The following is a 13,918-nucleotide window of genomic DNA, read 5'->3' as shown; positions in this document are numbered from 1 at the left end:
ATCAGGTTCGTCCTTCTCTGTGCAATAAGAGGACTGGCCTGAAACTTTTCAACTACCCGGGTTTTTTAAGCTGTGTCACTTAAGGCGGGATGCCCGTGCCCGGCGACTGGCAGAGCAGAGCCGCTTTTGGCCCGGGCAGCGGAGGGCAAGTCAGGCCGGTACCCTCTTGCCACCACCGCGGCCCCGATTGACGGCGCTCGGCTGCCCTGGGCCTAGCGGGGTCGCTCCCCAACCGTCGTACCCGGAGCCCTGCCGCGACCAGGCCAGGCTGGCGCGAAGCTCCACTACCGGCGCGGCGCCTGCGCGGTGCGGCAGCCCCGCCTCGGCGGGCGGAAACCCGCCCTTCTGGTTCCGGGCGGCGGGCCGGCGCTGGCGGAGGCGGGAACGGCGGAGCCAGAGGCTGCCATGGAGAGGTGGGAAGGGCTGAGGGGTGGGCGGCCGGGGCCGGCGGGGCGTCCCGGGGGAGAGCGGTCCGCCGCGGTAGGGATGTGAGGTGACATCCCCACCCGCCTCCCCTGGAGCGGCCGCGGAGGAGCGAGGCGCTCGCAGCGCGGGCTGGAAAACGCAGCGAGGCTGGAACGGGCTCTGGGGGGTGTTAAAGCCTTTTCTGTCACCTGAGAGCTTTAAATCTGTTTCATTTCTTTAGGAGCAGGCTTGTGCATTAATCAAGATTGTTAATTACGGAGGAATGGCCAGAACAGGGTGGTTTGGGGGAGGGGGCTGCTTAGGCAGTCACAGCCGCGGCCTTCCCAGCCCACCTGTGCCTTCTCCTTTGCATCTTGATGGATGCTAATGCTCGTTTTTCCCCTTCTGCACGACACCCGAACTTGTTCAATCTGTGATTGTTCTGTGTATCTGAAGGGAAAAAAAATCAAGTAGTGAAATAATGTAGTTATTTCCATCGCGTTTCTCAGTTCAAATTTGGCTTTCATACCGCTGCATCTGTTACTAGCTGCTTTAAAAAAAAAAAATAAGAAAATGTCTGTTGTGTAGGAGGAACAAAGTGTGGGTTTCCAGACAAACTCGTTTCCCCAAACTGATGAGCAATACTAGATGATCTGTAGAGGAAACTGGACATCAGTAGTAGAATTAGAGATTATGTTTTGGTTAAGCTTCCAAGTTGTGGAGTTGCTTGAAGCAAAAACAATAACAAAAAAATCACCTTGTATGTTCTACTTGCATTCACTTGCTTATTTTGTTGCTGTTCTCTAGAAGTATTTTGGGAGAGGTATTTTCCCCCCGCGACGTAGAGATGGTCCGAGCTGGACGGAAGCAAAGCTCCCAGAAAAGAGTTTCTAGTATCCTTTTTCCGTAGACCTTTTATCTTCTCTTTAATCATTGCTTGCTATGCCCACAAAGTTTGTCTGTTTTTACTACTGTTTTCATTTTGAGCGGGTTGAGAATGGTTTTCAAACATGCAGCAAGTTACTCTGTGTTTTGTACCCATTTGAAGTGGAGAACGTATAACGTGAAATGGCCTGATTTGTGAAGTATTCTGCTGTTACAGTTTTGTCTTGTATTTTCATCCTCTGTAGACTGTTTCTTTTTGTGTGTGGTATTTTCATGCACTCAGGAAAACAAAAAAGTTCAAAAGCCAAACTGTGATTGCAATCTCTAAAAACTAGTATGGGAGGGAGCTTTAATGCCTGACTGGAAGCGTGCCTGGGAAATCCGGAGGAGATTCATTTAGAAAAAGACTGCATTTTCAACAACATGCTGTGCTATGTGGCTTTTATAGAAGAGCTTACGCATAAGCTAAAAGATACAATTCTTTGCCTTTTCACAGAATAGTATCTCCTCTGAATGGAATTTTCTCCCTCCTTTGTTTCCGCCCCGCCCCCCCCCCCCCCCCCCCCCATTATAGTCCTAAATTATGTCAGACCTGTTGTAGTGATGGCTCAGGACAGATTATTTAGTAGGCTTTATGGAAAGGAAGAGGCAGTCAAAGTGCTTGTATAGTCAGTTCTTGACTACATCTAGATTGATTTATGTTTTTTGATTGTGGGTTAAATATGATTGCAGGGATGTTGCATTACCTGTATCCTGAGATTGTGCTGTCACATTTGTGTAGTGTGATGATTTACAGTTTTTCACGGGCTTATCAACTCAGGCTGAGGTCAGGCCACAGAACTACATGAGCCATAACTGACTCCGTTTCAAGAGCTTTGCAAAAACTCCTTCACTCCATTGTATCTTAATGTTATGGTTTTATGCTGATTCGCATGTATTGTGTTATCAGAGTATTGAGATGATTCAGTATATCTTAACTTTCAATCCACAGTAATAGCAAGGGGAGTGCATATAGATTTATATTTCCACAAAATGGTTTTCCCTAATTATTTAAAATAAGGAAAAAAAAAATCTAACGTTTGACAGATAATACAATGTTATTTTTCTGTGTTTGATAGCAAAGGAATCAATACAGTCACTCATCCTTCTGTTTTTTCCAAGCAAAATAAACTAGTAAGATATTGGCCCTGATTATGTGGTGGAGGTGGCCCCTCCAGTGCAGGGCCACCAAGATGATCAGGGGACTGCAACATCTTCCATATGAGGAGAGGCTGCGGGAACTGGGGCTGTTTAGTCTAGAGGAGACTGAGGGGGGATCTTATTAACATTTATAAATATCTTAAGGGTGGGTGTCAGGAGGTTGGGACATCTTTTTTTTCTACAGTAGAGAGCAACAGGAGAAGGGGTAATGGGATCAAGCTGTAACACAAAAAGTTCCACTTAAATGTAAGAAAAAACTATTTCACTGTGAGGGTGAGGGAGCCCTGGCACAGGCTGCCCAGAGGGGTTGTGGAGTCTCCTTCCTTGGAGATCTTCAAGACCTACCTGGACATGTTCCTATGCGACCTGATCTAGGTGAACCTGCTTCTGCAGAGGGGTTGGACTAGATGATCTCTAAAAGTCCCTTCCAGCCCATACCATTCTATGATTATATTGTCCATAACAATCATCATGTTGTTGGACACTGATGTAACATGAGATGCTGAAACATTTACACAATTGCTTCTTAGTTAATCATACCCTGAGCACCAAACCTAGTTGCTGACAGCAAGACACAAAGGAGAGCAACAGCCTAAAGTCATCAGCTTCCTGAAACCAAGAGCTTTTAAAAAATGCATTCAATCTCAAGTTTTCTTGTTTTTGTAGCATAAAGCAGCTCCTCGTGGGGCAAAAGTGTTGTCTTTGATCAAAGCAGTTACGAGGAGTCCCAGAGCTGTCAAGATGTTTATTTCTGAACTTTACTTTACAGTGTCCCTTTTAGCCCTCCAGCTTTTAAGCTTCTGGTGAAACATTTTGTGATCTAACTCAGGCTTATGAGTGGGACTTTCTACTTTAGTCTAAAAGACAAGATAATCTCCACGATATTTGAAATGCAGCCAAGCATGTTTCCTTTCCAAGTATTTACAGTTGCTTTGAATAGATCCAAAAGTGTGTTTAGGACAGTGTTTCTTAACTTGTTTGTTAATCAGTTCTTACATCCCTGGATGATACTGTTGGAAACGTGACACCCAAAGGACAGTTGATTTCCTGCACTCCTACTTCCTTGCTGCGCCAGCCAGGTAAGATTACTTTCTTTCTTTAGCATTTAGTTAAAGGAATAATGCTTGGACTTTGTAATTTATAACAATTCAGAATAAGAAAGATGTACTTTACTGGGTCCAATGAAGGGCCACAAAGTTGATTAAGGTTTTGCAGTATCTGACGTATCTTGTCAATGTGCACAAGTGTCTGATGGGAGGGAGTAAAAAGACGCCCAAGCTCTTCTTGATGATGCCCAGTGAAAAGACAAGAGGTGATAGGCACAACAGCGTATCTATGGAAGTCTGTTTAAATGTGAGAAGATCGTTTTTACTATAAGGGTGATTGAATGCTAGGACTGGTTGCCCAGGTAGTCTATGGAGTCTTCGTCCTTGGAGATAACCAAAGCTAACTGGACAAGATCCTGAGAAACCTTTTGTTGTTGACACTGCTTTAGGCAGGGGGATTGGACCAGGTGATCTCCAGAGATTCCTTCCAACCTTGACTACTTGGTGACTGTAATTCTGAAGTTAAACATGTTACTAAATATGGAAAAAACTGTAGTAAAACCCTAGTAGTAGTAACATATATACGTTCCCATGTTATGTATTTATGTCACTGCTGAATGCCAATTGATTTCTGCCTTTCAGTTTTTAGTAGGTGTTAGAGCTTCACTTTCTTTCTTTGGCGCAGGTACATCCAGTATCATTTCAGTTTCTCTCAAGTACTATGTTGAAACTAGTTCTTGCCTTACTAGCCAGCAGTGTAGTTTATTGTGTTTCCTTCTCTCTGTAAACTTCCCTAAACACAGCTGACAGTTGCCCACATGTGTGGCTATAATTTGTGATCAACTTTCTTCAAACAGCATAGTGAGTGGACAGGTTTCCTACAAAAGCTTTGTTATTTGATGTCCCTGCACTATGTAATCCAAAGAATTCTGCACTTCTTCATTACAACTCTGTATTTCTGCTTGGCATCCTGGCATTCTTCTGTTTTACCTCTGCCACTGCATCATACAGATTTTCTGAGACTCACAAGTGTCATCTGCTGCACAGGACAGAGCTACTTCTCTTTCAAACTGTCTGAAGGTTCTGCAACAAACAAAACATCATTTTCACTCCTATTCCTGTTCCCGTAGAACAGTCCCCTTCCTGGAGCGGAATACTTAAGGTGTACTTATGAAGTGCATCCATTCTCTTCTGAAGACAAGGTTTTTTGCTTCCTTTGATGTGATTTCTTTGCAATTGTGAATTTGTCGATTTTTCAACACAGTTCTTTTCTGCCACCTTGTAAATCCCTAATCCTCGAGTGCATTGTGTCATGGATAGCGGGGGGTTATAGCAGTTGTTTTCTGGTACCTTGGGGGAGAGGGATGACCCATTAATAAATGCTCTGATCTGCAGTTTCAGAATCAGACTGTTAATATTACTAGCCATAATTCTAGTTCTACAGATTGAAAATTAGTTTGTCTCTTTGATATTCAGTATGCATGATTTTCACATCCCAAGAATTTAGGAAAAGTTAATTTGTGGTGATTCAAGATATGTACTAAAACAAAAGCATAAACCTTGCGAGAGAAACCTTTGGTTCTCAACTTTCTCAGTCTACCTGAAACTGCTGCAAGGAAAACTAAATCTGCCTATTGATATGAAGCCTTCTAGAGTCTCTGTACTTGTTTGCAATTACCTTGTTCCTTGTAATTTGAGAGTGTCAGAGGTCTGATGAGATACATTCTTGGTGAACATCATGACTGGGGACATTTCAAGAAAGTTCCGTTTACTTTGGACACTGGAGAAAAAAATCCCCAAAACTGTGCCATAGGCATTTGCTCACCTGCTTGCTAACCATTTGGAGTCTGATAGAGACCCTGGACGTGCTCTTTATTTTGTGGTTGTATAGGCTGTTGTGGACATTTTTGATGCCTCTTATTCCAGCAGTCTTCAAGTCCTAAAGGAAACCTCATGACCTCACTGCTGACTGAGGCTGTCTTGTCAGGAACTGCTCCTGAGGGTTGTACAAGTGCTGTTGTTATTACCTCTTTAGCACTGTTGGCACAGCTCTGGTTTGTCTTGTTGCTGTCTTGGGGCAACCAATGCTTTTAGATGGCTTCCCAGGCTGTTTGTAATGGATAAGGGAACCAAGGCAGCTACTGTCTTGATGAAAATTCCATAGTCTTTGAGCTATATGGAGGGAGGTCTGTTGTAGTAGAGCTCCCTGTTGTCATAGGATATGACATTTACCATCTTGCAAAGCAATGATTCGTTTTTTAATATGAGTCAGATATTCCTAGGAACACTAGCCACTGCACTGATGTGCAGGAGTATCTGGAGCAGATGCTTGGTAACACAGGCTTGTGGTTGCCTTTTGCTTTAAGAGTTTGGAGACCTATTTCCAAGTAAGAGTGACTGGAGATTTATTACTATTTATGCTCATGGTGTGTTTTTACCAGGGAAATCTAGTGACTGGAAATGTGTCCTATATTTGGTGCATACATACACTTGCTTCAGCCTAGCTTCAACCTTTGATCTGAAGTGCTGCTGGACTTGAGGAGGAACTGAACTGACAGTAGATAGGCCTTGCCTTTATATTTTTATGTGCCTTGCCTGAAAAGGTAGAGCTTGAGTATACTGCAGATTCAGTTAACAGCATGTTCATGTAAGTAAAGTGTAAATTCTAAAGTTCCATTATTGATAATTAACCTCTTATTTCTAAGTGTTGTTGGGCCTAAGACTTGTTTTTCTAATTGACATTTGTGAATTTGTTACAAGCCTTCTGGTGGGAGAAATATGAAGATTGACAGGAGTAAGTTACTTCTCCATCAGGTTGATTTGTCTGTTTCTCACATAATGGAGCAGGATTTCATAAATACTTTAGTCTCTCTTATAAAATTTCCTTTGGAGCATCTTGATAGAGTGTAGTGGTCTTAAATTCTTTCTGTTTTCATAAAAGGTTCTCTCTCTTTCAGTTACTGCACTAACTCGAAGCTCCATGAAGCCATCAGATATGTCTTCCATCACAGGAACAGGAGTTAAATCTCCTCTGATTTTACCAACTCCTGGACTTTTTGGCAATCTATCAATGGTAAGATGGTTAGAGCATCTCTTTCTCTTGTGTTTCTGTGAAACTTATGAGAAATTACAAGTTTACAATGTTTCAGTGTTTGCACTAAGGACAAAGTGTGGTTGGTACAAGCTCACTAGCACTACTGTTACTGCTTGCTACTCCAGTTACTTTTTGCTGTGCTGTTCTTTGAGGTGATGCAGTGAGAAATAATAGAGGGATTTAAGGACTTGAAGATACATCATGTGTTAAACTAGTCCTTCGAACTTCAGCTTGTGCCTAGAAAAATCCTGACTTTGCTTGTTGACAAATTCTTCAAAGGCAGATGTTCTGCCAGTGAGTTAAAGCTTCAGAATTTTTCTTATTTTAGCACTCTCCAGTATTAAGCTTTGCTTGGATGTTAAAGTCTGGACTTCAAAGAACAAGTTCTTCTGAAGTCTTTTCAGATGACGTTAATTATCTTCTACTGTAATGTCTTTGAAAAAAACATCAGGTTCTGGAGCCTAGTTGATCAATACAGCTCTTAGCAGTGGCACTTTTCCTCTGATTCAAAGCCTCTTGTTATTCTGTAACTGTTGTTTTATGAGTGGTGTACATTTTAGGCGAGCACTTAATGCTCTGACTTGAATCCAGTTTAGATTAGCAGTGGGAAACTTGGGAGTAGGCAGAGGCTTTCATAGGAGGGTGATGGAAAAAGGACTTAAAATTATGTCTTGTAGAATTTTGTGTTCTGGTAGATAGGACATTCATCAGCCCTTTTTGCATTTCCCACAAAGACATGAAACAATTTTACTGAGTTTCTTGTTATTTTCACTCTGTAATCCAAACGTTGAAGCATTCTATTGGCTAGAGGGCAATAATGGCAGGGAGAGATCAGGCGAGAGGAATACTGTGGATAGAAAATGGGACATAAAAGGAAGAACAACAGGTGTATGTCCACAGGTTTTGGATATATTTAAGAGATTACTACAGAGGTGTCATCCGGTTCTCTGTTTGCACTTGTTTGGATGGAACTATTTTAAGAGTCTAGAAAAAGAATCAACCAGTGGCACATCTCTTGGTCTTCAGATAGCATTAATTGCTGCAGAGAAGGCAATTGCTGTCATGGAAACAGCTATAAGAAGCTGTCCTGGCTGTGCAGTATATGTACCATCTACCTTCTCTGTTAGCCATTTTGCTGCTCTAATGTCAGATATGTTATGAAATACCTCCTTTGAAATAACCCTCACAAAGCATAGACATGTCTTTATTTGTCCGTTTAATATTTGTTACTTGCTATTATTTTGAGCTTACATTGCTTTGTCCAATCAGATGGTTTTGAGCAATTCAAGAAGGTTGAAAGACTGGTAAATGGTTCCATAACTTTTCACAGCAGCCTTACAAACCTAGTCAATCAATGTTATGCCATCTCTTTTTACTTTGAATGACAAAATACTGAGTAAATATTTAGGATGACAGGATATGAAAGTTTAATGTGATTTTTTTTTTTTAAGACAACAAGTTATACTTGATCTTTCAAAATAGCTGTATTAGATTTGCATTTACTTCTGTTATTTCATGAAACAAAACCCAAACAACTTTCCTTTGTTCAGATAAAAATTTACCTTTTCAGAACAGCTTGTTAAAGTCATAGTTGCACCTTATTTCTGTTATTATGGGGTTTTTTAGTTACTTCATTATTAAGTTTTCTCATTATTAGTTTTTTTAGGATTGCTCTCTATTTATACTATTCATATAGAAGGAAAAATCTTGGAACTAAGCTTGTAATAGTCTGAGATTGCTATTTATTCTTTTCGTTATGTTTTTGTTACGATTTTAGTTGGATGAAAGTAGCTGGACAACAGTACTCTCACCTCAGCAGACAGGAATGTTTGTAAATCTGGACATGTCCAATATGACAGAAGATGTCACTATGAGCGCTGTGCTGCTGCGTGAGGATGATCCTGGGGAAGCTGGTGAGACAATCTGGAGTTTTCATCATAATTGACCACACTTTATGAGATATAAATGTGCATGTTCTTTTTGGTTTTTTTTCTGTATTTTACTGATCTTTCTTTGTCAGAAACAGCCTAGTTTAACAAGCTCAGAAAATTTATCTCTTCCGGTTACTAGAGTTTTGAGTTTGTGTTTTCTGTGGAGTCTGATGGCACAAAGGAGATGCTCTGGCGATGTAAGATGCAAACTGGGTTAGTTTTGTGGAGATAGACAAATGAGTTTTTGTTGTTAAAAGTTTTGCAGACGACAAGTTTACAGCAAAAGTTTTATAATTAATTGACTTACTCCATAGCTTCTATATTGCTTACTGACTTAGCTGGTAAATTCTTCTGCTTCATGGAATATACATGGTTCATATCATCGTTGTCCTCATTGAGGTTTACAAAAGATGAGATCCTTTTTCTTTAGAAGGATTTTTGTGTAGTCTGTTAGGGTTACTTCACTAGGTTGTGTCTGACTAATATGGCAATTTCTTCTTAAATCTGTTCTAGCTACTATGAGCATGTACTCAGATTTTCTGCATTCCTTCCTGAAGCACACATCAACTACCATTTTTGATCTTGTGGATGAGTACGAAAGTATTTGTAACAGTCAGGTAAGCAGTTTGTTTGGGGTTTTATTTATTTTACAATCCTCTCCCAAATTAGTATTACTGTTTTTCTTTAAGCTGAGAAGTCACAATGCTTAACATAGTTTAAATCTTCCATCTGGTTGCAGTCTTATGAGTCACTGAATGCCAGCATTGAATAGCTTATTCCTCACACACTACTTTGGCAGAGGAGTACCCATTGTGTAGCTCTCTGAATACTGAAAATGTCATCTGGCTGCCATTCCACTGGAAGTGTCAAGTGACAATAAACATGAGCAGATGTATAGATTTTTTTGTTAATGATAATAAGCTTGATTAAAATGTATTTACTTCTCTCGGGTATAAATAAATCATTGTGTTATGATGCTTTTAAGAGTTTCCTGCAACACTACTAACAAGCTGTCAGTAGAGGGCTCAACGTTAGCTTTTAAAGTATCTCTGCTTTTGGACACGGTTTTTTATTTGATTGACTGTGAACTGTCAGTTCAGAATCAGCAGGGATTGGCAATTTGAAAGGAAGAAATTATACTTCTCTCAATAAGTGTTGATCACAAAGAAGCGGGCAGATAATTTTTTGAAGAGACTTCAAGCCTATGTCCATGTTAAGATTTCTGGTCTGTTTTGTGCAAATTTGTTGTTGGGGCTGAGTTGGAAAGCACTGAGGTCTTTAGTGAGACATGTACCATAGTTGTGTTCCCAAGTGGGGAGCAGGTGAGAAGCAAAATAAATGTGGAGTTCATTATTTTGTGAGATGGTGAAACTTCCAAACTGAAATGGAAAGGAAAGTCTCTTCCATTCCCCCTGCTTGTTGTAATGTGGAACTGGGGGAAGCTGACTATATGTTGCAAGTATCTACAAAATAAGAGTGAAGGATTGGCTTAGATGTTGCTGACCAGGGATGGGATGTGAAAGGACAGCCCTGAGCTCTCATGCTGCCTCACACTGAGATCAGCCCAGTGGCTCCTCACAACCATGAACTCTTTTTTATATTTTCTGGGAGGTAATAGAACAGAACACCATGCTCCTCTCTTGCACTGTGATGCTCCACCTCATTTTTTTTCCCTTCAAATCTGTTGTGATTCCTTGCAAATTGGGACTTCTGAAATGTAAGAGTTTGGGGTTGTTCTCAGAAGTAGTAGGAGCTCTGTAGGAGCTAGGTTCCTCCAGAGACTATTCCAGTAGGAACTACCCACTGATAGAGAAGACTTTATTCTCTTTTCTTCATAATAGAGAAAGGAAAAGATAACTGATGGTATCACCAGAAAGAAATTCTATTACGTATTAACCAACAATTTGTGTTTCGTTATTTAACCCAGCCAGAAAGGAGAAGGTATCTTTCAAGCACTGATAAATGCTCAAATGCTGTTGCAAATACCAGTAGGGCTGCGTTTATGTTCGGTGTTGTTGTTTACGGAGAAAAAGTTGGTGATTTTGGTTATTTGGGTTTTTTTTTTTTCCAGTGCCTTCTCTCTGTCAGTCTTTTGGTGCTGTTTTTACCCTGGGTTTGTACAGTGTGTGGCAGAACAAAGCCACTGTCTTGGTTTATGGCCTCTAGGCTGTGTTAATACTATTTTTATTAATATCTAAGGGAGTTTATGGTGTGGAGTGTCATCTGCCTATTTTGAAGAGATGGTAATCAAACTTGATAGCTGAAAGCATTCAGCATAATAAAAAGATTTCTGTAATGGCTTAGGACAAAAAAGCAGTGGTGGTCAGTATTAACTATCTATAAATCTGTTTACCTCAGGTGAATATTCTAGGGAAGATAGTTTATCGGGCAACTCCTGGACAGCAAAAGTTTTCAAAAACTGCCAGCGTGTTGTGGCTTCTGAAGCAGGAGATGGTAACTTGGAGACTGCTGTCCTCGCTTTATAGGTAATTCCTTTCAAAAGCACATTATGTTTTTGCTGACTTTCTTGGATATCTTTTTTAATGTGTTACAAATATGGAGTGAAGCAATTAAGTACCTGTTAATCTGTATATGGAACTATGTGCTGATACACATATGTGTTTATTAACTCATTACAGAAACTGAAGTTGTTAAGGGCCTATTTTTAGTACCTTGCAAATTCTAGTATTTTTTTTAAAAGAACGTTTTTAAAAGGTGTTCTCCAGGGCTTTAATTTACTATGGATTCTGCATAATTTTCTCAGCTTTATTATAATCATGAACATTTTGCACTTTTATTTCTAGAGACAGAATACAGTCTGCACTGGAAGATGAAACCGCATTTGATATCACAGTAAGCTTGGACTTTTCTTGAGATTTTTTTAAAGCGATATAATAAGCTAAATGCTTGTACTTTATTCTTACAATCTCAATATTGCAGGCACTCAAACTTCAAAGAATAGTAAAGAATAAAGACGAGACTGGTTTAATTGTTGTCAAGACAAATACTAAGTTATTCCATAAACTGGGAAAAGTAAAATTGGACATTCCAAAGAGAAAATACTAGTGTAAAAAACATTATAAACAGTACCTTGTTTTATTTCCTTAAACATTCCACATACACTTGGAAAATCCACTAGAAATAACTATTTATTTGTTTTTAAAAGTTGCATCAGTAGCTGTAATGTTATTTAGGTATTATTTTATGTATTATATTTAGGTAATATTATAGGTCACAGATATGCTTTGCCTGAAGGAACACACAGTCTCAAACAATCTAGTGTTTGCAATCCTGACTCCAGTTAATCTCAAGAGAAATGCAAATTTTTTAGCATTCTTGTTTCAACTGTAGTCTTCTTGTCTATTTGTTCCAGCTTTTGCTGCCAGAGTATGCTTAGGAAGACAAAACAATAAGTAAAGTGACCCTGCCTTTGTAAAATTTATGATCATAGTTGCCTTTTTCTCAGTCGTAAAACAGTTTTCTCTAGAATTCCTGCTGCTGAATTGTCACTATTAAATTAAACACTGTTGTGCCAAAAACTAGTCTCTTTCTACCATGTTTCTTAGGAAAACGCACCTTCTGTTCTCTTTTTGATGCAAGCCTAATACAAGCTGAATTAATGGAGGAGAGCATGTGAATGATTGGGGTTCTGGGTTTGTGGTTTTTTATTTGGTGGGATTTTTTCTACTTGCTTATGTCAAGTCTGCGGGTGATCTTGGAAAATATCCTCTTGTTTGTGTATACAATAATAAATGGAATTGAGGATAACATGAGTGCAGCCAAAGGAATCAATGGATCTACTCTGTAGAATCTTTCTGTGGTTGTATGTTTGTGAATGATAGTCTCAATTGCTTTTTTACAATGTAACTGGTTGTAAAAGATCATCCAAACAAAACAAATGAGTAGTGTCATCCATTTTTTAAAACAGAGTAGACAGCAGTAGCATACTGAACTTCTAGAAAGTGTGTGATTTAGTGTGCATTCAGTTTGGTATTCATGATTTTGTGGCAGATTTTCTTTTACATGAACTAATAATCAGCTTTTTTTTTTTTAACCAGGTTTTAACTGCTAGTGAAAAAACGAATGTAGACAACTTGTTTCAGAAAGATTCGCTTGTTCGACAAAGCCAGGTAGGATGGAAAGTTTTTAAGATGAGAATGGAGATAGATCAGTAGATACTTAAAAGTTTCTAACACTCATGCTCTCTGTACCTGTAGAAGCTGTATCTAATATTTTTTCCCATTGACTGAAGTGTGTTATTTGTTGTATGCATAAAGATAATACCCTTTAGTTTTTAAAGATCAAAAGCGGTGAGAATGGAAGGCTGAGAGTTAATCCCGTTTGAAGCATCTATTACCGTTGGTGGTAATTAATAAACTATTAAGTAGCACTGTAGTAACTGCAGCATCTAGTGAGACATAGAAGTCAAGTGCCTAAACAGCCTTGTAGCGGATACTTAAAATGTAAATTGAATAGTCTTCAGGATGTGTACACTTTGGATACCATGTAGATAATGAGTAGATCCAGAGACAAGAGGAAATAGTTAAAATATTATTTGTTACTTGCCTGTTTTAAAAATGGAATTTAATTTTATTCCAGCTGGTGGTAGATTGGCTAGAGAGCATTGCCAAGGATGAAATTGGGGACTTCTCTGATAATATTGAGTTTTATGCAAAATCTGTATATTGGTAAGTTCAGACTTTCTTTGTACATCTGCTTTCATCAAGTATAAAATTCACAGGCACAGAATTGTACTTAAAAAAAAACAAATGGATTTTTAAAAGCTTTTCAGTCATTTGCTTATTTTCTTTCAATTCTTAGATGTAAAAAATGAGATTTCCTACCCATCCTAAATATGTCTCCTCAAAATCAGTTACTGCTTTTAGAAAGCAAGGATGGAAAGAAAATCATCAAAACAACTTAATTTAACCTTTAGCTGGATGTAGATTTGATTTTTCATAATAAAGCACAAGAAGCGATGGTCACCTGATGACCAGCCTCTTATTCACAAAGGGTTTTATCCAGTGTATTATGTGTTTCTTAGGTGATCACTTCTTTGTCTGGCTTAAACTTTTGCCTATTTAAGTCCTTATCTTCACTTTGTTTGACTGACCCTTCACCAGAAACTTATTGTCATCTTTATTGTCTGTGATGGGATTTACAGACTACCTTTCATTCCAAATACCAAGAATAAACCTGCTTTTAATGACCAGTGAATGCTGGCTTTCGGAATCACGTGTTCATCCTAAGTTAAATTTCTGTCCTGGACTGACTTTATAATGAATGCTAATGGGAAATTTTACTCATGCAGAAGTCATAATTAAATACACAAATGATTGACATAAATGCTTTTGAAA

The 13,918-nt window shown here is 39.2% G+C and overlaps 1 protein-coding gene across 1 annotated transcript in view; it reads left to right on the top strand.

The window, feature by feature from the left end:
* The first annotated feature begins 360 nt into the window (after positions 1 to 360).
* NUP107 (nucleoporin 107) overlaps positions 361 to 13,918 on the top strand; it is a 31,045-nt gene continuing 17,487 nt past the window's right edge. The window contains exons 1-10 of the mRNA XM_062006478.1: positions 361 to 413; positions 1,213 to 1,298; positions 3,480 to 3,569; positions 6,494 to 6,609; positions 8,408 to 8,543; positions 9,075 to 9,178; positions 10,920 to 11,047; positions 11,366 to 11,414; positions 12,620 to 12,691; positions 13,161 to 13,249. Of these exons, the coding sequence (XP_061862462.1) occupies positions 406 to 413; positions 1,213 to 1,298; positions 3,480 to 3,569; positions 6,494 to 6,609; positions 8,408 to 8,543; positions 9,075 to 9,178; positions 10,920 to 11,047; positions 11,366 to 11,414; positions 12,620 to 12,691; positions 13,161 to 13,249 (878 nt within the window). The 5' untranslated portion in view covers positions 361 to 405. The remainder of the gene's footprint in view (positions 414 to 1,212; positions 1,299 to 3,479; positions 3,570 to 6,493; positions 6,610 to 8,407; positions 8,544 to 9,074; positions 9,179 to 10,919; positions 11,048 to 11,365; positions 11,415 to 12,619; positions 12,692 to 13,160; positions 13,250 to 13,918) is intronic.

Source organism: Colius striatus, chromosome 1 (genome assembly GCF_028858725.1).
Source record: "Colius striatus isolate bColStr4 chromosome 1, bColStr4.1.hap1, whole genome shotgun sequence".
NCBI lineage: Eukaryota > Metazoa > Chordata > Aves > Coliiformes > Coliidae > Colius > Colius striatus.
This window is presented reverse-complemented; position numbering and strand designations above follow the sequence as displayed.